Raw genomic sequence first — 24203 nt, 5'->3', positions numbered from 1 at the left:
CTGGAGGAACAATTTGATTTGCAACTCTGCAAAGCTGCGAGTTCAACACGAAACAGCAGACTGGAGCTGTGCATAAACTCAGATATTTGTGGCTTCATGCCCTGCAAAAGGACATCAGCGATATCTCAAAATATACTGTATACAATACAGAATTTGGTGATGGGTTAAAACAGAATGATTGCTGTTACTTACCTAAAGACACTTGACAGTTTTGCATACCACAAGCAAATGTGAGGAGAATAAACAAAGAACTGATGGAGAAACTCAGCAGTTCAGACAGTTTCCAAGAGTAGAAATAGTCAGTCGATGTTTCGGGTCAGGATCCTTATGAACACAAAAGGGAAGGGTGATGTTACATATATAAAGGAGTAAAATAGCTGGGAGAATAGGCCCAGAGGTGATAGGATAGAGATGTAAGAGGTGGAGAGACAGGTAGAACATGAGACCATTCCAAAGGGGGAGAGTGGACAAGAAAAGAGGGGTAAAAATATGTACAAGAATAGGGAAATAAGAGATGGAAACAAAGAAACCAGATGCAGGTAGGGGTAATTTTAAATTAGAAAAATCAATGTTCATGCCTTCCTCAAATTTACATTTGACCTCACCCTGACAATGGATGAGGCCAAGAACAGGCACGTTGTTGTAGGAATGGTTGGTGGAGATGAAATGGTTGGCTACAGTAAGATCAAGTTTAAACCCATAGAGAGAATGCAGGTGTTCAACAAAGCAATCACCCAATCTGTGTTTGGTCTCACCTAAATACAGGAGACCACACTGATCAGGTCAGGCCAGACAATGTGTATGAAAAGCTCTACCTCACCTAAAAGGTCTATTTATAGCCCTGGATGGAGGAGAGGGGGGAGGGGGAGGGGGAGGTAGGGTCATGTTTTTCATGGTCTGCAGTTACAGAGGGAAGTGCCTAAAAGGGTGGAAGGGTGGGTGGGGAGGGAAGAGCTGACTAAGGAGACTCCATATAACCATATAACCACTTACAGAACAGGCCAGTTCGGCCCTACTAGTCCATGCCGTAGCAAATCCCCACCTTCCTTGAGGGTACCATTTACCATAACTCCTAAATCCTTTTGTTGCTCTGCACTCCTCAATTGTCTACCATTCAATGTATATGACCTATTTAAATTTGCCTTTCCAAAATGTAGCATCTCACATTTATCTGTATTAAATTCCATCAGCCATTTCTCAGCCCACACCTCCAGCCTTCCTAAATCACCTTTTAATCTACGGTAAAATCTACCTCACTGTCCACAACACCACCAATCTTTGTGTCATCCGCAAACTTGCTTATCCAATTCTACACCCCTACATCTAGATCGTTAATATATATAACAAATAATAGTGGACCCAGGACCGAACCCTGAGGAACTCCACTAGTCACCGGCCTCCAATTGGACAAACAATTTTCTACCACTACTCTCTGACACCTCCCATCCAACCACTGCTAAATCCATTTCACTACCTCTTTATTTATACCTAATGCCTCCACCTTTTTTCCTAACCTCCTGTGGGGAACTTTGTTAAAAGCTTTACTAAAGTCCAAATAGACAACATCCACAGCTTTCCCTTCATCAACCTTTTTTGTAACCCCCTCGAAGAACTCAATCAGGTTTGTTAAGCATGATCTACCCCTGACAAAACCATGCTGATTACTCCCTATCAATCCCTGTACCTCCAAAAATTTGTAAATAGCATCCCTCAGAACACTTTCCATCAACTTGCCCACCACAGACGTCAGACTTACAGCCTATAATTCCAAGGTTTGCATTTGGACCCTTTCTTAAACAGAGGAAAGGCTCCACCCTCCAATCCTTTGGCACCACCCCTGTGGCCAGTGACATCCTAAATATCTCTGTTAATGGCCCCACTAACTGTCCACTAGCCTCCCTGAGTGTCCTAGGGAATATTTTGTCCGGTCCGGGAGATTTATCCACCTTTATCTTTTTTAACACAGCCATCACTACCTCCTCGGTTATCCTTATATGCTTCATGACCTCCCCACTATTTTTCTTTACTTCAACTGGTTCAACATTTTTTTCCCTAGTGAATACCAAGGCAAAGAAATCATTCAAAATTTCCCCCATTTCCTCAGACTTCTCACTCAGCCAACCCTCGCTATCTACAAGGGGTCCAATTTTATCTCTCACTAATCTTTTACTTTTAATGTACTTTTAGAAACCCTTTGGATTTATTTTTACTCTGTCAGCCAAAGCCTCTTCATGCCTTTTTTTGGCCTTTCTAATTTCTTTCTTAAGATTCCTTCTACACTCCTTGTAGTCCTCCTTCAACTTCTCAGCTCCCTGCTCTTTATACCTCTTTTACACATCCCTTTTTCTCCTAACCAAATTTCCAATATTCCTCGAAAACCAAGCCTCCCTATGACTTCCAGCCTTTCCTTTGATCCACACTGGGACATAACTACTCTGTACCCTCAAAATTTCTTTTTTGAATATCCTCCATTTTTCATTAACATCCTTACCTGAAAATATCCTGTCCCACTCAATACTCCCCAAATCCCTTCTTATTCCTTCGAAATTTGCTCTTTTCCAATCCAGAACCTCAACTTTAGGCCTCTCCTTGCTCTTCCCTAAAACTACCCTAAAACTAACAGAATTATGATCACTAGACCCAATTGGTTCTCCAGTATTAATGTCCGCTACCTGACCTTACTCGTTCCCTAACAGGAGATCCAGTATTACACCGTCCCGAGTCAGTTCTTCTACTAACTGATATAGAAAACAATCCTGAGCACATTTAACGAACTCCAGCCCATTCAGCCCTCTAACCGTATGGGTATCCCAATCAATGTGTGGGAAGTTAAAATCTCCCATGATCACTACCTTATGATTTTCACACATAAGAGCTACTTAACCCTGCAAAAAGCAGATGAGATGAGAAGAAAAGATGTTGCTGGTGGTGGGGTCACACTGAAGTTAGCAGAAGTATCTGAGGATAATGTGATGGATGCAGAGGTTGGTGGGGTGGAAAGTAAGGACCAGAGGCAATGTCCTCATTCTGCCTTGGGGTAAGGGCAGGAATACGAGAAATAGTGGAGATTATGGATGTAGGCTTTATTAATGACAGTAAGGGGGAATCCATGTTTATTAAAGAAAGAGAATATTTCAGATGTCTTGAAGTGGAAGACCTCCAGCTCTTCATCCTGGGAACAGATGTTGTGGAGGAATTGTGAAAAAGGAATGGCATTCTTCCAAGGGGCTGAATGAAAAGTCAGTGGATTTGTAAAAGATGTTTATGAATAGTTTGTCTCCTTAAATGGAGACAGAGAGGCCAAGGAAGGGAAGAGGGGTGTCAGAAGCAGTCCAGGTATATTTAAGGGCAGCCTCTCCACCTTCACACCTTCAGTCCTTTTACCTCAGGGGCCTCTCCCCAGCTTCCTTCCCCCTTTATCATATTCCCTCTGTAACATCAACCCCTTCTCTCTGGTCTTCATATAGGAGTTGGCCATCTGGCCCATCGAGCCTGCTCCAGCATTCTACAAACTTACAGTTGCTCTGGCCATGGACTCTGCTCACTTACCCACCTGTTCCCTACAACTCTTAATTCTCCTATTCTTCAAATACCTAATTGTGCCTTAAATACATTTAATCAGGCAGCCTCTATTGCTTCACTGGGCAGAAAATTTATTTTATAATTTAGTGATACAGCATGGTAACAGGTCTTTCCAGCCCACGAGCCCACACCATCCCATTAGACCCACATATCCAATTAACCTACTAACCCACTACGTCTTTGAAACATGGGTGGAAACCAGAGCACACAGAGGGAGAATGTACAAGTTCCTTATAGACAGTGGCAGATCCTAACCCAGGTTGCAGGTGCTGTAATAGTGTTGTGCTAGCCACCCCATCTCTTGGTTTATTTTTCAGCAGAGAGAAGATGAGAGAGAGGGAAAACAAATAATTTTACACCTAAAGATGCTTCGGACTGAAACACACTGCTAAAAAGGACAATGAAGCAAGATTCGATATTAACTTTTGAAAATAAATGCAAATCAAGTGAAAAAAGTTGAAAGGCTGGGGGAAACTGAATATTTGGACTAATTGGTAACTCACAGGGTCAGAGTCGACATGATGGATTGAATAGCCTCTTGCTGTGCAGTATGATTTCATGATTCAATTGTGCAAGTCTGGAGATTTAGAAAGAACTATTGCCTCATTAGCCCAAAATCCATTAGCATCACCAGCCTGTATTGTATGAGATTCCCAGGGGTATAGATTTAGATTTCATATTTGACCTTCAAGGCACTGGTCTACAAACTTAAATTGCCCAAAAAGAAAAAGGGTCACAAACCTCTGGTCCAGGACCTGCTCTTTTAATGTTTTATCTCCCTCGTCTCCCACATCTGCGGTCGATTTGGCTTTAATAGTCACTAGTGGTAGAGTACATGGTAATACTAATGATCTTTTGTGCAAAGAAGTCCTTCTCATCTTCACAATTTTCATATTAACATTAAGGTTAGGTCCCAAAGTTAATGGTTGCTGGCCAATGGAAGTGATCTTTCTTTATCTCCCCCTGAACTAGCTCAGAATAGTTGTGTTAGTACTTGCTTAATGATTTCTGCACCATTGATTACAGAGTGAGGTGTCAGGGATGTGCATGGATTCCAGGCTAAGTAACTGTGCTTTGACCCACTGGTTATCCATGAGCAAATCCAAGGGCATAAAGTGGAATGTTTAATTGACTGAAATGGTTTTGTTAAAGTTGGAGGGTGAACATGGCAATTGAACAAGAGCAGGTTCACAGCACAACACAAATGTAGCAGCTTCAATGGATAAATCTACTAATAGTTTCCATTAAGTAATCGCAAGCACAGTTGTGCATCACTATTTCTCATGTACCTTCCCCTTTGACAATGTTTAATATTTATCCACAAAATAACTTACCTGGCCATTTCCCCCATTGGGAGCTTGTACAACAAGGGCTACACTTGCCAAGTTTTGGATCAACACTTTTTTCCCTGTGTTGAAGCAATAATTCCCGAGGATCTCCCAGAAAAATCATGAAATTGGCAAAAAAAATGTTGAGAACAGTCGTAAAATACAAAAGTCTGCAGACACCATGACTGAAGTAAAAACACAATGCTGGAGAAATTCAGCAGGTCAAACAACATTATGGGCTTGAGTCCTTCATCAAGGTCTGAGCAAAATGTAGGCAGGCGCCCAAACAGAATATGAGGGAGGGAGGGGCAGGGTGAGGAGGTGAATACAGATTTATTGTCAAAGTACATGCATGACATCACATACAACCCTGAGATACTTTTTCCTGTGGGCGAGGCAGAATTACCACTTACTGGTTGGGCAAAAATAAAACTGTACATAATGTACACATGAAGAACAAATGAAGAACTGTAAACAGATAATGAATGTAAACAAACTGACTGTGCAATACAGAGAGAATTTTTTAAATCAATAAAGTACACAAGAGTCCTCAAATGAGTCCCTGTTTGAGTTTGTTTTTGAAGAGTCTGATGGTGAAGAGGGTTGCAACCATTCCTGAACCTGGTGGTGCGAGTTTTGTGGAACCTATATCTCTTTCCTGATGGCAGCAGCAAGGACAAAGTGTGTGCTGGTCTTTGATGATTCCCACAGGTAGGAGGTAATAGATGATTAGAGAGGGAGGGCCTTAAATTTGAGGAGCAATACCTAATATTCTAACTGGATGCTCTCCAACCAGATGGCATTAACATCGACCTCTCTGGTTCCTGCTCGCCCACTCCCCATTCTCCCTCTCTTCCCTATCTCTGTCTTTTTTCCTCAAGCTCTCCACCCCATTCCCTCTCCATTCAGAGGCATCCCCCTTGTCTCTGTTTGTTGGTGTGCCCTCTCTCCCTTATCTATTACCTCCTGCCTGTGCCCCTCCCCTCCATATCATTTGTTCAGGCACCTGCTCATACCTTGATAAAGGACTCAAGCTTGAAATATTGGTTATTTATCATTATCTTTGCTATATAAAGTACATTGTTTGACCTTCTGAGTTTCTCCATCATTGTGTTTTTACTATTTTGAGAACAGTGGTGGCTTGCAACCAGAATTCTCATTGAGTTCCCATTGAGAGCAGTGGATCACTGGGAAGGGTAGCAGATCTTAATAGAATTATTTTCTTGACATCTATGAGCAGTTGGATTAAAGGCGAGCATGAGAAGAAGGCAGTGGGAGGTGGGGAAAATGCAGGGGACAGGGATCGCAGCAACATTGGAGTGTGTGGCCCCGAAGTTTGGGAAGGTTCAAGACCCCGACAGCTGTTGAACAAAAACTCTTGTGATCGAGCTCTGATTCATATTCAATGTCCTCTCCTAAGACAAAAGGCTTCGAAGAGGAAATTGCCTTGGGAGGAGTCACGTGATGGAGTAGTGGCCGGACGGTGAACTCCAGCCCTCTCCAGAAAAGTCGGGAAAAACAAGAGAAAATACAAAGGCACAGAAATACAAGTTAAAGAAAAGTGAGTATAAAGGTGGAAAGAAGATGGAGACAAAAGGAGAAAAATCAAAATCAACGGAAAGAAGAGAGGAAGAGAAGACAACGGAGGAAAAAGGTGAAGGCCTTACCTGTCCGAAGAGGCCCGCTGTGGAGAGAGGACCCCACTACCTCAGGTCGGTAGAAAAAGAACTACAACAATGGCTCACAGAGCCGAGTAAAAGTGCGCAACCGCGCATGCGCGACTCCTCGCGCATGCGCGATGCGCATGAAAAAAAACACACCGACGGGAGGGGGGACCAGCTGGGGAGTCGATCTACACAGCCGGCAACGACAGCTGCAGAACACCTGCAGCAAGAAGAGACCACAGAAGACAATGGAAACAAGAAAGAAGAGGAGGAAAGGGCATCAAAGAAACAACAGATGGCCAACCCAGAGGAAGAAGAAGAGGAAGAATACAGTGAAATAGATAAAGGGAAAGGCAAGGTAAAGGATATACTTGCTCTTGTTAGAGGATACATGGAGTCATTTAAAGAATGGCAAACACAGGAATTCAATGATTTAAGAAGAAGAATAAACAACACAGAAAAGAAAATAAATAAAATGGATATGACCTTAACAGAAATGGGGAAAAAAATGGACAAGATGGAAGAACGGGCAATAGCAGCAGAAATGGAGGTAGAAGACTTAAAAAAGAAATTGGAGGAATCTAATAAAAAAACTAAAGAGACACAAGAATTACTAGCCCAAAAAATAGATATAATGGAAAATTATAACAGAAGAAATAACATAAAGATAGTGGGCCTTAAGGAAGATGAAGAAGGCAAGAATATGAGGGAGTTTATAAAAGAATGGATCCCTAAGGCCCTAGGATGTCCAGAACTACAGCAAGAAATGGAAATAGAAAGGGCACATAGAGCATTGGCCCCTAAACCACAACCACAACAAAAACCAAGATCTATTGTAGTAAAATTCCTAAGATATACTACAAGAGAAAAGGTACTGGAGAAGACAATGGAAAAAGTAAGAGAGGGCAACAAACCACTGGAGTATAAAGGGCAAAAAATCTTCATTTATCCAGATATAAGCTTTGAACTCCTAAAGAAGAGAAAAGAGTTCAATACAGCAAAAGCGATTTTATGGAAGAAAGGATATAAATTTACACTGAAGCATCCTGCGGTATTGAAAATATTTATTCCAGGACAACAAAACAGACTGTTCTCGGATCCAGAAGAAGCACGAAAATTTGCAGAACAATTACAAAAATAGACTGAGGGATGAAGACGGGTAATGAGAGCAAAAATGATCACGATTGATATGTATGTGGGTAAAGACAAAAATAGACTGAGGGATGAAGACGGGTAATGAGGGTAAAAATGACCACGATTGATATGTATGCGGGTAAAGAGGTATAAGAGTGAATAGAGACAATGGGCATACGTGAAAGTATCTGTAATTAGAGGAAAACATACATAGTATAGACAAGAATTAATAAGGGAAGGTAATGGAATAGAGAGAATAAGGAGGGAATTAAAAGAGTGACCTTTGTGACATATAAAAAGTGAAATCTTTTCTGGGGGGGGCTGGGTGGGGGAAAAGAGCGGTCACTGCAAAATCAGTTGACGCTTGCGAGTGGATTCGCAAATCCAAATGGAGAGGGGAGATGTGGTTGTCCGACAAGGGATAAAGGACAACTCAGGAGGGGAAGGGGAGATTGGGGATAAAGAAGATAGAAATAGGAGAATAAGGAAAATGTTGGATGTTGTAGGAATGTTGTCTGGTAAAGAGTTGAAAATAAGAAAACAGAAATGGAAAAGGAGGAAAGGTAATGATGGAAAAACGGAAAGAGAAGATAAACAAAATATAAAATGGCTACGCTGAACTATATGACTCTAAATATTAATGGAATACATAACCAAATTAAAAGGAAGAAACTACTAAATTTACTGAAAAAGGAAAAAATAGATATAGCATTTGTCCAAGAAACACACTTAACTGAATTGGAGCACAAGAAATTAAAGAGAGATTGGGTAGGACATGTAACAGCAGCATCGTATAATTCAAAAGCAAGAGGAGTGGCTATATTAATTAGCAAAAATGTGCCATTTAAAATAGAAGAGGAAATAATAGATCCAGCAGGGAGATATGTTATGATAAAATGTCAGATATATTCGGAGCTTTGGAATCTACTTAATATATATTCACCTAACGAAGAAGATCAAAAGTTTATGCAAGATATCTTTTTGAAGGTAGCTAATACGCAAGGGAACATACTAATAGGAGGGGATTTCAATCTGAATTTGGATCCAAATATGGATAAAACGGGGAAAAAAATTAACAGGAAGAACAAAGTAACCAAATTTATAATTAAATCAATGCAAGAAATGAAACTTGTGGACATATGGAGGAAACAAAACCCAAAAGAAAAGGAATACTCATACTACTCGACTAGACATAAAACATACTCAAGGATAGACCTATTCCTGTTATCAGCCCACATTCAAGGGAGAGTTAGGAAAACGGAATATAAAGCTAGACTATTATCGGACCACTCACCCCTGTTATTGGCAATAGAGCTAGAGGACATCCCTCCAAGAATGTATAGATGGAGATTAAACCCCATGCTACTTAAAAGACAGGATTTTAGAGAATTTATTGAAAAACAATTAAAAATGTACTTTGAAGTAAATACGGAATCAGTGGAAGATAAGTTTATACTATGGGACGCAATGAAAGCATTCATTAGAGGACAAATAATAAGTTATGCAACCAAGATGAAGAAGGACTATAATCAGGAAACAGAGCAGTTGGAAAGGGAAATAATAAACATAGAAAAAAAATTAGCAATAAAGGAAGATACAACCAAAAGAAGAGAATTGGCGGATAAAAAAATAAAATATGAAACATTACAAACATATAAGGTGGAGAAGAATATAATGAAGACAAAACAGAAATATTATGAACTAGGTGAAAAAACACACAAAATCTTAGCATGGCAGCTTAAGACAGAGCAAACTAAGAAAATGGTATTGGCAACAAGGAAAAAAGACAAACAAGTTACATATAATCCGAAAGAAATTAAGGAAAACTTCAGAGAATTCTATGAACAATTATACCGAACTGAAAACGAAGGGAAAGAAGGGAAAATAGATGAATTTTTGACTAAAATTGAACTACCAAAACTACAAATAGAGGAACAAAATAAATTAACAGAACCATTTGGAACAGTAGAAATACAAGAGATAATAAAAAATTTACCAAATAATAAGACACCAGGAAAGGATGGACTCCCAATAGAATTCTACAAAACATTTAAAGATCTAATAATACCGCCCCTCCTGGATGTAATCAACCAGATTGATGAGACACAAAACTTACCAGATTCATGTAAAACAGCAATAATTACAGTGATACTAAAACAAGGGAAAGATCCACTCTCACCAGCGTCATATAGACCAATATCTCTGCTAAACACAGATTATAAGATCATAGCTAAACTATTAGCAAACAGATTAGCAGAACAGGTACCGAAAATGGTAAATTTAGACCAAACTGGATTTATCAAAAAAAGACGCACAACAGACAATATTTGTAAATTTATTAACTTAATTCATGCAGTAGAAGGAAATAAAGCACCGGCAGTAGCAGTTGCTTTAGACGCAGAGAAGGCCTTCGACAGAGTAGAATGGAATTACTTGTTCAAAGTATTGCAAAAATTCAGTTTACCGGAGAAGTATATTAATTGGATTAAAGCATTATATGAGGGACCGTTAGCGAAAGTGACAGTAAATGGACATGTATCAAAGCAATTTAACTTAAGCAGGTCAACGCGGCAGGGATGCCCACTATCACCATTATTGTTTGCGCTAGCTATAGAACCACTAGCAGAATTGATAAGAATAGATAATAATATAAAAGGAATAAAAATAAAAGACAGGGAATATAAAATCAGTCTATTTGCGGATGATGTGATAGTGTACTTAACAGAACCAGAACTATCAATAAAAGAACTATATAAGAAATTGAAGGAATATGGAGAAGTGTCGGGATACAAGATAAACGTAAATAAAAGTGAAGCAATGCCTATGAATAACGCGGATTTCTCAAAATTTAAGGAGGAATCCCCATTCAGATGGCAAATGCAGGCAATAAGATACCTAGGTGTGCAAATAAACAAAAATCTAGGCCAATTATATAAACTCAATTACAATCCACTAATGAAAAAATTACAGGACGATTTAGAGCATTGGAAAGAGCTACCACTAACACTGATAGGAAGGATAAACTGTATTAAAATGAACATTTTTCCAAGGATACTATACTTATTTCAGGCATTGCCAATACAACTGACAGAAAAATTCTTCAAAGAGTTAAAGAAAATAATAAGGAGATTTTTATGGAGAGGGGGGAAACCGAGGATAGCACTAGATAAATTAACAGAATGGTATAAACAAGGAGGCTTACAATTGCCAAACTTCAAAAATTATTATAGAGCCGCACAATTAAGGTACCTATCAGATTTTTATCAAACAAGGGAAAAACCAGACTGGACGAGACTAGAATTAGATAAAATAGGGGAAAAGATACCTGAACACATATTATATAAATGGGACGAAAAATTGGTACAACATAGAACTTCTCCAGTATTACACCATCTCCTCAATATATGGAAGAAGATTCATGTAGAAAGAAATAAAATAAATTATCAAATACCAAAACTAATATTGACGCAAAATAAGCTACTCCCTTTTACAATAGACAACCTTTCCTTTAGAAAATGGGAAAAAAAAGGGATTAAAAGAATAGAAAATTGTTTTTCAGGAAGTAGATTCTTATCCTTTGAACAAATGAGAGATAAGTACAATATAACTGGAGATACAGCGCTGGCATATTACCAACTGAGATCCTACTTGAAAGATAAATTAGGAAGCAATTTGAGTTTACCAGAGGGAAGTAACCTTGAATATGTGATTACAGATACAATGTTAATCAAAAGATTTATAACAAATATGTATATCAAACTGCAAGAAAAGGAGAATGAGGAAACAAATGGTAAAACTAAACAAAAATGGGAACAAGATTTAAATATAAGATAAAAAAGGAAACATGGGAGAAATTATGTTCTGGAACGACGAGAAATACAATAAATACGAGGCTGCGTATGATACAATATAATTGGTTACTCTTCTCTTTTCTTTGGCTTGGCTTCGCGGACGAAGATTTATGGAGGGGGTAAAAAGTCCACGTCAGCTGCAGGCTCGTTTGTGGCTGACCAGTCCGATGCGGGACAGGCAGACACGATTGCAGCGGTTGCAAGGGAAAATTGGTTGGTTGGGGTTGGGTGTTGGGTTTTTCCTCCTTTGCCTTTTGTCAGTGAGGTGGGCTCTGCGGTCTTCTTCAAAGGAGGCTGCTGCCCGCCAAACTGTGAGGCGCCAAGATGCACGGTTTGAGGCGTTATCAGCCCACTGGCGGTGGTCAATGTGGCAGGCACCAAGAGATTTCTTTAGGCAGTCCTTGTACCTTTTCTTTGGTGCACCTCTGTCACGGTGGCCAGTGGAGAGCTCGCCATATAATACGATCTTGGGAAGGCGATGGTCCTCCATTCTGGAGACGTGACCCATCCAGCAGACTATACATTACACCGCAAAAGTTAAATAAATGGGACCCAACAGTATCTGATAGATGTTTTCGATGTAAAAAAGAAAGGGGAACAACAATTCATGCAATCTGGACATGTGAGAGAGTAGAAAAATTTTGGGATGATCTCAATCAGATATTAAATAAAATAACAGAAAACAATATACCAAAGAATCCAGAGATCTTTCTCCTAAGTAACATAAAAAATAAAGAATTTGGAATTGACTTGGAAGATGCACAAAAAAGATTTGTCAAGATAGCCCTAGCCGTAGCAAAAAAATGTATTATGTCAACCTGGAAATTGGAAGATAATTTGAAAATACAACAATGGTATATAGAAATGAATAAATGTATTCCATTAGAAAAAATAACATATAGTTTAAGAAATAATATTGAAATATTCGAACAAGTATGGGAGCCTTACATTAAATACAATAGCGAAAACCTACCGGGAACAAACATTACCTAAGTTGATGGAAGGAGAAGAAAAGAAAAGAATGGACTCAGTAGAATTTCTGGTGTATTTTTGTTGAATGACAACATTGTCTGACTGAATTAATGCAACCTAGATTGTATACCTAAAATGGATGAGAGGGGGGGGTGGGGGGGTGGCTTGGGAGGAGGGAGGGCGGGGGGGGAGAGAAAAAGTCACTGTAAATGTGTGGAAAAGAAAAAGTGTATATCATGGCTATTGTGATTTATGGTGTGAAAAATAAAAAATTAAGAAGGTGTTAAAAAAAAAAAAAGAAGAGGAAATTGCCTTCTGGTCAGTCCAGATATTCATATTCTCAACACCAGTTTCCCAGAAACAGACACTCGGCTCCAAACCCTGACGAGGCAAGAGTTCATTGAACAAAAGAAAAAACTCAAGAATGTTCTTGACGCCTCTGTGAAACACGTAGCATTCTCTCCGACTCATGGGAATCCTACGACCACGATGACTCAAGGTGCAGAAGGAGTATTTGGGTTAGCTTGGAGAACCTCGTCTACAGATGCCCTGAGCTCACCTGTCCCATCAGGAATTGGAGTGGCAGACTTTGTGGATCTCATACTGGGCATTTCAAAGTGCAGATAACAGGAGTGAAAGCAAGTTATGTCTTACCTCCTCCCCAACCCCCAGCACAGGGATTGCCTTAAAGAGAAATTGTATTCCAGGACCAGATCCTACAGCTGTACCTGTAAAACTGCAGCATGAAGCCAGTGATTGCCATTCCTCCGGGGACCTGAAATGACATCCGCCCAATCAGGTTCATCCTCTCTCCACTGTCTGGGTGAAATGCAGAGTCATAGAGTTGCTTTGCATAAAGCAACTGCTCCCTGGTTGTTCCAGGAGGTAAAGTGCCAGCTCTGGAAAATAAAACAGCACATAGTTCTCTATCAGATATTTTTTTTTATTGTCAGGCTATTCAAATGAATGGATAGCTCTACAAACCTTGCTTCAATTCCCAACTCTGAAGACACAGCAATTTCATCATGCCTGTGTGGCAGTAAAACATTTCTAGACACTTTACTAACGTATAATTAAACAAAAAAAATTATATTAAAGGAGGAACTATTAGGGCAAGCTTGGACAAAAAGTGGCAAGTCATTACAAAGAGAAAATAATGTTAGGAAAGTTCAAAGAATGAAGTTCTGAGACTAGGACTAAGACAGTTATAGAGTCATTAGGTGCTTTCACACTGAGATCCCAGTAAATTGGCATGTCAACGACCTGTGTTTAAAGCCGGGACGGGACAGATTGGAGAGTCCATACTGAACCAAGAAAAGCTCGGATACTACCTACCTTGGCAGATAAGTACTGGGATGAAAATGACCCCTGTACCGTGTTGGTCATGTTCACAGAGTTAAGTGAAACAGTAAAAAGGTGATTAAATACTCTACACACTTAATCTTGATGAAGGGGTCCTTCTTAAAACACTGCTGCTTGACCCACTGAATTCCTCTAGCAGATTGTTTGTTGCTCTCGATTCCAGTGTCTGCAGTCTCCAGTGTATCAACAGCACAGACTTGAGGGGCCGAAGGCCCTCCTACCTCCTAAAATTTCTGTGCGAGAATATTTTAGTGGTTTTGCGACAAAGTCACTTTTTTCCTATCCTTGATGTACATTTTATTGGCTCAACAACCTTGAGGGATTCAGACATATCCTTGGTGATTGTGGTGTCTGTTTTGCATCCTTATCAAATGTTTTTGGTACTTCAACAGCCTTTAAGTCTGACTGGAATTGACTCATCTTCAGCTTTTTAAATTTATTTTCTGGTACAGTGTGGGAAACAAGTTAGTCTCTCTCTCCCGGAGGAAAGGATGAGGTCATGATAGCAATGTTTATATACAGCAATGCAAATTTGCAAGATTTTGCCTTCGAGAGATTTGTACAATAAAAGCCCACTTCCAATTTCCAACTAAAACGTCAGAGGTCTTTTAAACACTACTATCGTTATCTGCTGCCGCCACCTCCTCTAGTAGCCTGTTCCAGCCACCTACAATTCTCTGTATAAAAATATATTCCCCACACATCTCCTTTGAAATCAACCCCACCACCTTGTTTTATACACACAAGTGTAAAGTGAGCTGCCTGACCTCCAAGGTTTCTTCATAGAACTGTGATGCATTTATTCATTGTTTCTTGGAACTAGACATCCATGGTTTCCCACTTATCATTTTATCCTCATTTGTTAGCAATGCCTCAGCTTTATTAACCCACAAAACTATCATCCTCATTCTTGAGGATTGTGCTTTAATTAATTTTTCTTCATAGGACACTACTCTTGATATGAAAGATGCCAAGGAAAAAAAAGGTCAGAAAATTTTTCCTCAGCATATTTCCTTGCACATTTTTAATATGTGTCTTTGATATATTTAAAGAGGCAGCTTCTACTGCTTCATACTTTGAAGAAGGGCTCAGGCCCAAAACGTCGGTAATATAGCTTTACTTCCTATGGACGATGAAAAGACCAGCTGAGTTCCTGCAGCATTTCTGTGTGTTTTTGCTACAATCACAGGGTCTGCAGACCTTCGTGTTTCACTCCAACTTCTACTGCTTCACTGGGCAGAGAATTCTGCAGATTCACAAATCCTGAGAGAAGCAGTTCCTCCTCATCTCTCTCTTACATCTACTTCCCTGAATATTGTAGTTATATCTTTTGTTCTAGTCTCATCTGCCAGTAGAAACAATCTCCCTTCTTCTGTCTCCTTCATTCCTTTCACAACTTTAAATGTTTCCATAAGATTCCCCCTTCATCCTTAACTCCAGTGAGGACAGTCCCAGAACTCCTCATAAGCTAACATCCCATTTTCCAGAATCAACCCGGTGAGCCTCCTCTCGCCACCTCCAAAGTCAGTAAACAAAATTCTCAAGTAAAGAAACCAGAAATGCAGAGCACTCCAGATGCAGCATCATCAGTATCTTAGACAGTTGCAGAAGAACACTACCCACCCCCCCACCCCGCTCTTAAATTCAATCCCTCTCGCAATGAATACCAACATCCTGTTTGCCTCCTTGATTAGGAGTGAACGCAGCATCAGTGAGGGGAAAAGGAATGGTCAATGTTTGAGTCAATTTCCTTCCTCCCACTAGTGCTGCTCAACTCACAGAGGTCCTCCAACGCAATAAACAAATGTTCCGCAGAACCTCAGCAGGTCTCGCAACAGCAACAGGCTAATCAGTGCCTGGTAACAAGGTTTTGGGTCAGTGCTCTTCATTTGTGTATTACACACCACCCCAGCATTTTCAGACTGTCTTGTTTAACTCAAGCTCCTGCAGCAGATTGTTCATTTTGCTCCAGATTCCAGTATCTGCCACCTCGCGTCTCCATGCTAATCTCAATGTACCTGCATTCCTCTGCTGGAATAAGAAGTTGTGTACCTGCATCTGACGACAAGGTCCTTGGCTTTATCGAGGTTTGAATTGGATACTATCACTGTGCGTGGGTCTGTGATTTTGAAAAAGTGCTTTAACCGGCCCATGAAAGTGCTCTGATCCCATTGCGGAGCATCAATGTTAAATTTTGTCAGATCCACTGTGTTTCCTGCCATCTTTCAAAATCTGGAAGAGAAAATGTTTTCCTAAGTATTTTATTTCAATTAAATTAGGCATTGATTTTAGAAAAAGCCGTCCTTTCCCAAAATTACATTTGAAATGTCTGAAATAGCAGAATGATTTTAATTGTCTTTCCTCTCATGACATTCACAGATCAAGCTAACGTTGAAGATTCACTTGGTAAGGACACCAGCAGTGTCCCAAGTTTTATTTATATACTCTTAAGCTTATTCAAATGTTGCTAACTCGGCCAACATTTATCTACCATCATGACCGGTGTCTGCTGGGCCACTTTACAGTCTGCTGCATTGGTGGGCCTCGTGTCAAATGTCGACCAGACCAGGTAAAAGTGGCAACTTCCTTTATCGGAGGGGCTTGAATGAATTAGAGGAGTTCTCACTTTAAGCCAGTGATTGCACCATACTGATTACTGGAGTTTTGTTTATGATTACTTGAATTTACACTTCCTAGGAACTATAGTACGATTCAAACTTGTGTCTCTGAAGTTTTGAATAAGTTTCAATTCCAGTCTAGCAACTCAGTGACTATATCCTACAGCCTCAACCCATTTTACCAGATCACCCAAGGATGATATCAGGTCCATATGGGCTGTTATTTGCCTCTGGCACCTTTCATTCCATGTGGCTAACTTGGAGCTACAGTGTTATGGTTAGTAACCAGTCCAATGCTCCTGTGGAAAGGGAATGCATGTTTAAAATGTCAGTTAAATTCATGTTTTGGTCAGGTTTCCTGCAGTCACATTCTGCCTAATGCATCTTTTGGACAAGGTCAAGACCACGACACTTTCTTGTTGGGTTGGAAATTGGATATTTATTCCAGATGTTGACTTTCTTCTGAGCTTTCCTCCATGTTGCATTGGTCGTGCTATACACAGGTCTGTAATGTTTCCAGTTGACCAAACACCAAGCTGTGAGGATTTTTAAATCTCTGTGGACAGGAAGGTATAGACTGTCATTCATCCAGATGAATGTCACAGTGTACATCTAGAGGTGCATCATTTCCCAGTGCCAGTAACAAGTGATTCAGGGTGAATTTCAGGACCCGAGTGCTAGAAAATACTGTAGAAATCAACTACACATCTGTACCTTTGGTTCCAATGCTAGCAGCCCAGACAGGTCGTCAGCTAACGTGTAGACCACTATCACAGCAGAGGTGCTGAGTACTCTCCAAAGTGCCCCCCCCCTTCCCTCCCCAGCACGTTCCAAACTTTTTGTAGTTAGAATCTCAGACCTCCAAAGATGCAGGGTGGTGGGGAAATGGGAGAAGAATCTATAATCTTTGATGATCAGTGAGTTTTTGCCAAGTTGTCAACTTTTCTTTAAAGCAAAAAGAACACTTGTTACACTAACTACAACTGAATATTGAATTAGCCTTTTACATTTATCTTAATTTTTCTTGCGCTGAAATTTACTTTGTACTTATTATTTGATTAAGTATTTTACATACCCTGGAGCTGCAGAAAGCAAGAATTTCAGTGGATTTGTACATTGTGCTTGTGTATATGGACAATAAACTCATCATCATAATTATAATCCATTAATACTTATTACTGAGGAGACTGCCTCCAAGATGGAAGGAATGGAAATACTCCCCTTTATCATATGCCCTTTGCAAGCTCAGGATGTGCTAAAGTCCTCTACACTTCAAAAGCACATTGACAGTACTCATAATTGTGGGAAATATAGCAGCAATTCTTTTTTGGCTGTTATTTTTAATTGGCTGAGCAGTACAAGCATCTTCAGTGCCATGACATGACCCAATGGCAGCAACTACAAATCCCAGCTACTGCTGAATTTGGAAGATGACAAAGCTACTTCTGCTTAATCCTAATCATGCATAAGGAATGCAAATCTTATTCCCTAACCCGAAAGCAAATATATATTTCCCCCACTATCAACATCATTGCCTCTCTTTGAGACCTGCTTATTTTTGCCATGGGTTCACACAAGGTTAACTACCATATTCAAATATTCCCATCACCTTCTAGCCAGATATACATTTTATTAGTTCAAGTTTAATGTCATGTGTCGAAAATGCAGTGATAGAAGCTTTTTGCTGGCAGACAGCAGCTATCTCATACATAGTACAACAATGAAGATATCATACAAAAGTTCAGTTACAGAGAGTTCAGTTGATACGTAGGAAAGGCAACATAATTTTGATATTTTGGAGGAGTTGGGGTATGTCTGATAGACTCACAAGCCTCTGCAGTTTTCTGCAGTATCGGGTAGAAACTTCCCATCCCATCCAGTGATACACTCTGATGGTGCTTTCAATGGTGCACCTGTACAGAGAAGAGGTGGAATATCTTGTGAAATAGTGAGATAGTAACAACATGAGTCTCAACGTAGACAAGATGAAGGAGATGATTGTAGACTTCAGAAGGACCAGGAATGACCCCCCCTCCACTACACATCCATAACTCTGTAGTGGAGAGAGTAGAGAACACCAACTTCCTTGGAGTCTACTTAACTAGTGACCTATTGTGGACATACATCTCCTCCCTTGTTAGAAAGGTGTAACAGTGACTGCACTTCCTGAGAGACTGAAGAGGACAAAGCGACTAGCCAATATCATGATGACTGGAGTCTCCCTCCCCACCATCAACATGATCTACCAAGATGGTTGCCTGAATAAGACACGCAAAATCATTGAGGACCCCTTCCACCCTGCACATAGCATCTTTCAACTGCTCCCCACAGGAAATAAATACAGGGGTATCAGACTGAGAAACAGCTTCTTCCCACAGGTAGTGAGAATGCTGAATGACTAAAGGAACTGCTCACACAAACCATCTGAGACTTTCATATTCACAAAGCAATATTTATTTATTTGTATATATGAATACTTGTCCCGCATGTATATTGTTTGGCTGTATGTGTGTTATATCTGGTTGCATTGTCTGCATGTTTTGCATCGATGACTGGAGAACGCTGTTTCGTCAGGTTGAACTTGTGCAACCAAATAATAAACTTGACTTGTCTGTAGAAGTTAAGAAATGCTGGTGACATATGTTCTCAGACTGCTAAGCAGATGCTCTGGTGGCCTTCTTGGCCATTGCATTGACATGGATGGGCTAGGGCAAGTCATTGGAGAAGTTTAACCCAGAGGAACTTAAAAAGGAATTTACTTAAAGTTTGCACTAAATTTGAATCCCAATCCCTAAAATGCAAAAACAAATGCTAACTTCTTCCAATGCCTAATCATTTTTGCTCTGCCATAAAACTGGCGGTACTACTGGAGCTGCTGGAGAGACACAGACACAGCGTTTCTCTGAATGGTTCAATCACCCAGTCCTAAGTCCAGCAGCTCTGTTCAGGCATGAAACAGCCTAATAGAAGAGTCAACAGTGTTTTTAAACTAAAATCCTGCAAACTTGGGGTCTGTGCCCAAGATGGTGGTGCCTGTGCTGGCAGAGGCCTCGAGGGGTTGCAGACTCCAGGGAGCACTAGATACAGGGAGAGTGCCCCCTTTTGAGAAGGAGAAGCAAAGGAGTTGACCCTACAGGAAGGTGACCACCGCTGCAAGCCACTGAAAGCCCCAGTGGCTGAGGGACCCACACAGGCTATGGGTGACTTGTGGTTGGAGGATCCACATGGGCTGCGGGCTGCTGGAGACTGGCTCATGGAAACCAGGTTTCGGAACTGGGATTTTAGATGGTGTTGAAAGCAAGAACGGCTCCGGAACGTCCTAGGGTGCTGAACCCTGATTAGGTTACAGATTTGGATCTGGAGCTCAAGCTGCCAATAGATCAAGTAGGAGTCTGTGCAGCCGCAGAGCCTGGAGGCGAATCCATGAATACTCAGTGACATCGAAGGGACTCTCTTTCGCTTCTCTTTGTCTCTTACTGTAAGGGGTGCCGGGCGATACTATTGACAACTCTTTGTCTGCCATAAGGCAGACAGAAGGCAATTTCGTGTACAGGTACACGATCCTTTATCCGGACATCTAAAATCCGGAAAGCTCCAAAATCCGGCAAGTGGGGACCGGCGGTCGGGGGGGGGTGGCCGAGGGACCGGCAGCCGGGGGATTCTGCCAGGCGAGACTGCCAAGGGACCGCAGTCGGGGGAGGCGGCCGAGGGACCAGCGGTCAGGGGAGGCAGCTGGGCGACCGAGGGACCGCGGTTGGGGGAGACGGCCGGGTGACTGGAAGGGGGTGAGGGTGGATACGGCAGCACAATTCGGGTGAGCTTTCCGAAATCCGGAAAAATTTGAAATTCGGAACACACTGTTCCCCAAGGATTCTGGATAAAGAATCGTGTACCTGTAATATCACATGACAATAAAGGAATCTTGAATCTTGATGTTCTCATTCCAAATAACATTAAAATACAATACAACTCCGATTATCCAAAATCCTTAGTTTTTGGACCTAGAAGTGACATCTGTTCGGCTCTGAAATTTTTTCTGGATAATTGAGGATTTCAGAAAAATCAGAAATCCTCATTTATTGGAAAAATTTCGAAGCTGAAATGATGTCATTTCACCTCCAAAAATTTTCTGATACATGAGGATATCTGAAACAATCAGTTTCTCAGTTATCTGAATTTTTTTCAGAGCCAAAATGATGTCACAGGTGAAAAAATATTGGAATTTTGGCAAAACTTCTGAGTAGAATTTTAAGTTTTTGGTGTTGGATTTATCTAATTTTGTTCATGATATTTTTTGGTGAGAATTAAACATTATTCCATGCTTTAAAAGTCTTCCCTTGTTGTTTGTTGTTATTTAAATACTGCTACAAGTCATTTGCAGTTGCTACTAGGAAGCTTTTGAAAAATGACCAGTGATCCAAAAATATCGTTATCCGAAATAGGGCCGGACCAGAGGGTTTGCTTGCCGCTATACTTTGGGAGTGTCTGAGAAGATTCGATATGTCACCGAAGACTCTCGTAAGCTTCTACAGGTGTACTGTGGAGAGCATTCTGGCCGGTTGCATCATTGCTTGATATGGAGGCGCCAACTCTTAGGACAAGAATAAACTTCAGAGGGTTGTTAACTCGGCCTGTGACATCACAGGCACCAGATTTCACTCCATCGAGGACATCTACATGAGGTAGTGTCTTAAAAAAGCAGCCTCTATCTTCAAAGACCGCCCCCACTAGCCAGGCCATGCCTTCTTCACTCTGCTACCATTAAGAAAAAGGTACAGGAGCCTAAAAATGAGCACTCAGTGGCACAAGGACAGCTTCTTCCCCACTGCCATCAGATTCCTGAATAATCAATGAAGCATAGACCCTGCCTTACTTTTCATGCATTATTGTTTTTATTTTTTTATACCTGTAGAAATGTTGCAAGATGGTTATAAAATGAATGTTTGCACTGTGGTGCTGGCACAAAACACTAAATTTCATGACTTGTTCATGGCAATAAATTCTAATTCGGATTCTTAGCATCCTAAACATATAAGTCAGACTGTAGGAGATGCTTAACCTGGTGGCAAATCTGCCTGATTTGCAGCAGGCCAAAAGAAATATGACACTGTTTTATTATTATGACAACAAATTGAATCTTGAATCAATTCCATTTGTTGAAGATATGTCTGGCTTTATCTTGATAAGAAGGGCTTTTATTTCTTGTAAGATTTATTTTAAAAATATATTTGTTTCTCAGTATCTGGCCATTGGTACCAAGATTAGTATTTATTTCTCATTCCTAATTGCCTATGAAAAGTGTGCGAGAGAGCATTTAAAAGACAAAAAAGTCAGGTCTATTCTGTCTCAAATCGGGTAGTGTGGATGGATAAAAAGGTTAGAATGAATGTCATGGGCAGAGGGGCTCAATTCTGTACTGTACAACACAATGACTCTAAAAAGAGAAAATGTAATTTTCAGAAATAAAAATTGCAAGTTTACCAACAGCTCCGAAGAACATTATAAGGACACTTGAAGCTTAACAGATGGTTGGTTTCATGTTGCACAGAGTAATTCAATCAAGCAGTTGTGATTGCCTATTAAATACTTTATTAACATCACTAGAGATTGGTATGCATCATTCTGCCAACTGTGCATTAGCATTTATGTTTCAGACAGGACAAGTACTTTGCCCCTCTTAAAATGGATTATATGTGGCATGTACATTGTTAGGGATGCAAGGCATTGGTTAAAAATTAAGGGTCTGACTTGTATGAACTTTTAAACTTGTGATGAAGATACACCTCCACATCATTATTTTCTACTTGATTTTGTGTGCCACAGAAATGTAGATAATGGTTTATTTGATTTGAACACTTGTCTCATAAGGCAGTTTATCAATTTAAGTCTGTTTCTAGGTGCACATCGTGGGAGCTCACATCTTATGTAAAACCCTTCTTCATCTTGAAGGTTTTTTTCTGGCCCCGGATAGAGGTGAGTAGGGGGGAAATGTAGGGGCAAGTTTTACATATTTGTGATTGCGGACCAGGGAGCCTCAGAGAGCCAGATGCATACGAAAAGGCGAAGATATGGCTGGTACTGGATTGGTATCAAAGTTAAACTAAAACTCTTCTGCTTGCACATGATATTCATGTGTCTACCTGGAAGCCTCTTAAGCACTATGTGGCTTCCACCATTGCTCCTCAAGCCCGATCCAGGCATTCCAAGTTCCATTTCAAGTGTATAAAGTGTGTTAAAAACCTCTTCTGTACCCTTTTCAAAGTCTCCACGTGGGAGCAACTAGAATTGAACACAATACTCCAAGTGCGACCTCACCGGAGTTTTTATACAGGTACGAAATTATCTCCTTACTTTTATCCTCAGTTCCAGCCAATGAAGGCAAACATTCCACACATCTTCAACCTACCTCTGCACAACAATGCTTTCAAGAGTCCTACCATTGACTCTATATGCTCCCATTATGACTTCCCAAAGTGTAGCACCTCACACTTGTGTAGATTAAATTGAAAAATAATCTGCAAGATCAATGGAAATTTACACCTACCCTTTAAAAAGATCAGAATGGTATATATTAAGATTTTACAACTGATCTTGCCTTTCACCCACACATCAAGCTGCCATCAAACTTGTGCAAAGATTAATTGAAATGCAACATGTTGGTTTCATTTTTCATGGTTTCCTGGGAGGTCAAAATTTCAATAAGCTTGCACTTGTATATTGACAAATTTCAAGCAGGCTTTGAAATAGAAAAAAATATTGTAGGCTGGTTAATTGAAGGAAAAATATACCGCAGAAGGTAGAAATGAACCACACAGGTTCAAAGAAGAATCAAAAGGTGCAATCTTTCACAATACTATAAGGCTGCAGATTTTATCTGTGGGATTCTCTCTCACTGCATCCCCATCTGTAGTCCCTGCTGGCTGCTGTCAAGCTACCTCTTGCCTTTGGGACAGTGCTCCTTCCTCTCCCTACCACCCCCCCCCCCATCATTTTGTTTGGGCGCCTGCCGACATTTTTCCATACCTGGATGAAGGGCACAAGCCCCAAACCTTTAACCAAGGTTTCTATCTTTGCTATATAATGTTTAACCTGCTGTGTGTGTGTGTGTCCCCCCCCCCCCCCCAGCGTTTCACAATACCATCCTCCAAATACAAGTCAAGGTCCAGTTGAGACATAGCAAACCAAATAGATGCAGAAACTCCAGGAATGATTGGGAACGTCTAGAATGGATTACATCAGAAACCAAGCCATTGAAGTGCATTAAATCAAATTAAAAGTAATCGAGGTGCTCTGACACGAGTACAACATGACTGAGCCCTGAATGACAGCTCACCCGGGCGCTCGCTCCGTCAGGCCCACAATCTCCCCAAGGAAATTAGAGCGCAGGTCCGAAATAACTCACCAGGCAGGAAATGGCAGCGCAGTTACTAACATACCTGACTGTTTACAAGTTTACGCTTTACTTCAAGTATCAACGTCGTTGCTTTTCCCTCTGAAAGAAATGCTTCCGTCCAATCAGGGCACGCAGATCGCTCCCCACCGCCGCCACCACCCCCTAAACGTCATCATTCCGGGGCTCCTCTTGTAGTGACGTCAGGAAAAGGTGCGTCGATGGCTCCAACGACATTTTTTTAAAAAGAGGGGTTGGAACGCATGCGCAGACTGCCGTTGCCGGCGGGGGGGGGGGGGGGG

General features: G+C 40.7%; 1 protein-coding gene across 15 annotated transcripts in view; it reads right to left on the bottom strand.

Moving 5' to 3' along the window:
- sfxn2 (sideroflexin 2) overlaps positions 1-24203 on the bottom strand; it is a 100281-nt gene that overhangs the window by 68129 nt on the left and 7949 nt on the right. For 7 of the 15 annotated variants that reach the window (XR_011345428.1, XR_011345429.1, XR_011345430.1 and 4 more), the window contains exons 1-3: positions 23948-24108; positions 15946-16125; positions 13260-13430 (exon numbers count right to left, since the gene is read on the bottom strand). Coding sequence is in view for 11 of the 15 variants with exons in the window: in XM_069900176.1 (XP_069756277.1) it covers positions 13260-13430; positions 15946-16115 (341 nt within the window). In the remaining 4 variants the exon portion in view is untranslated. The other 8 variants (XM_069900174.1, XM_069900171.1, XM_069900175.1 and 5 more) reach the window with 8 other exon arrangements.

Source organism: Narcine bancroftii, chromosome 10, assembly GCF_036971445.1.
Source record: "Narcine bancroftii isolate sNarBan1 chromosome 10, sNarBan1.hap1, whole genome shotgun sequence".
NCBI lineage: Eukaryota > Metazoa > Chordata > Chondrichthyes > Torpediniformes > Narcinidae > Narcine > Narcine bancroftii.
Note: the sequence above shows the minus strand (reverse complement) of the source record. Positions and strands in the feature narration are given on the sequence as shown.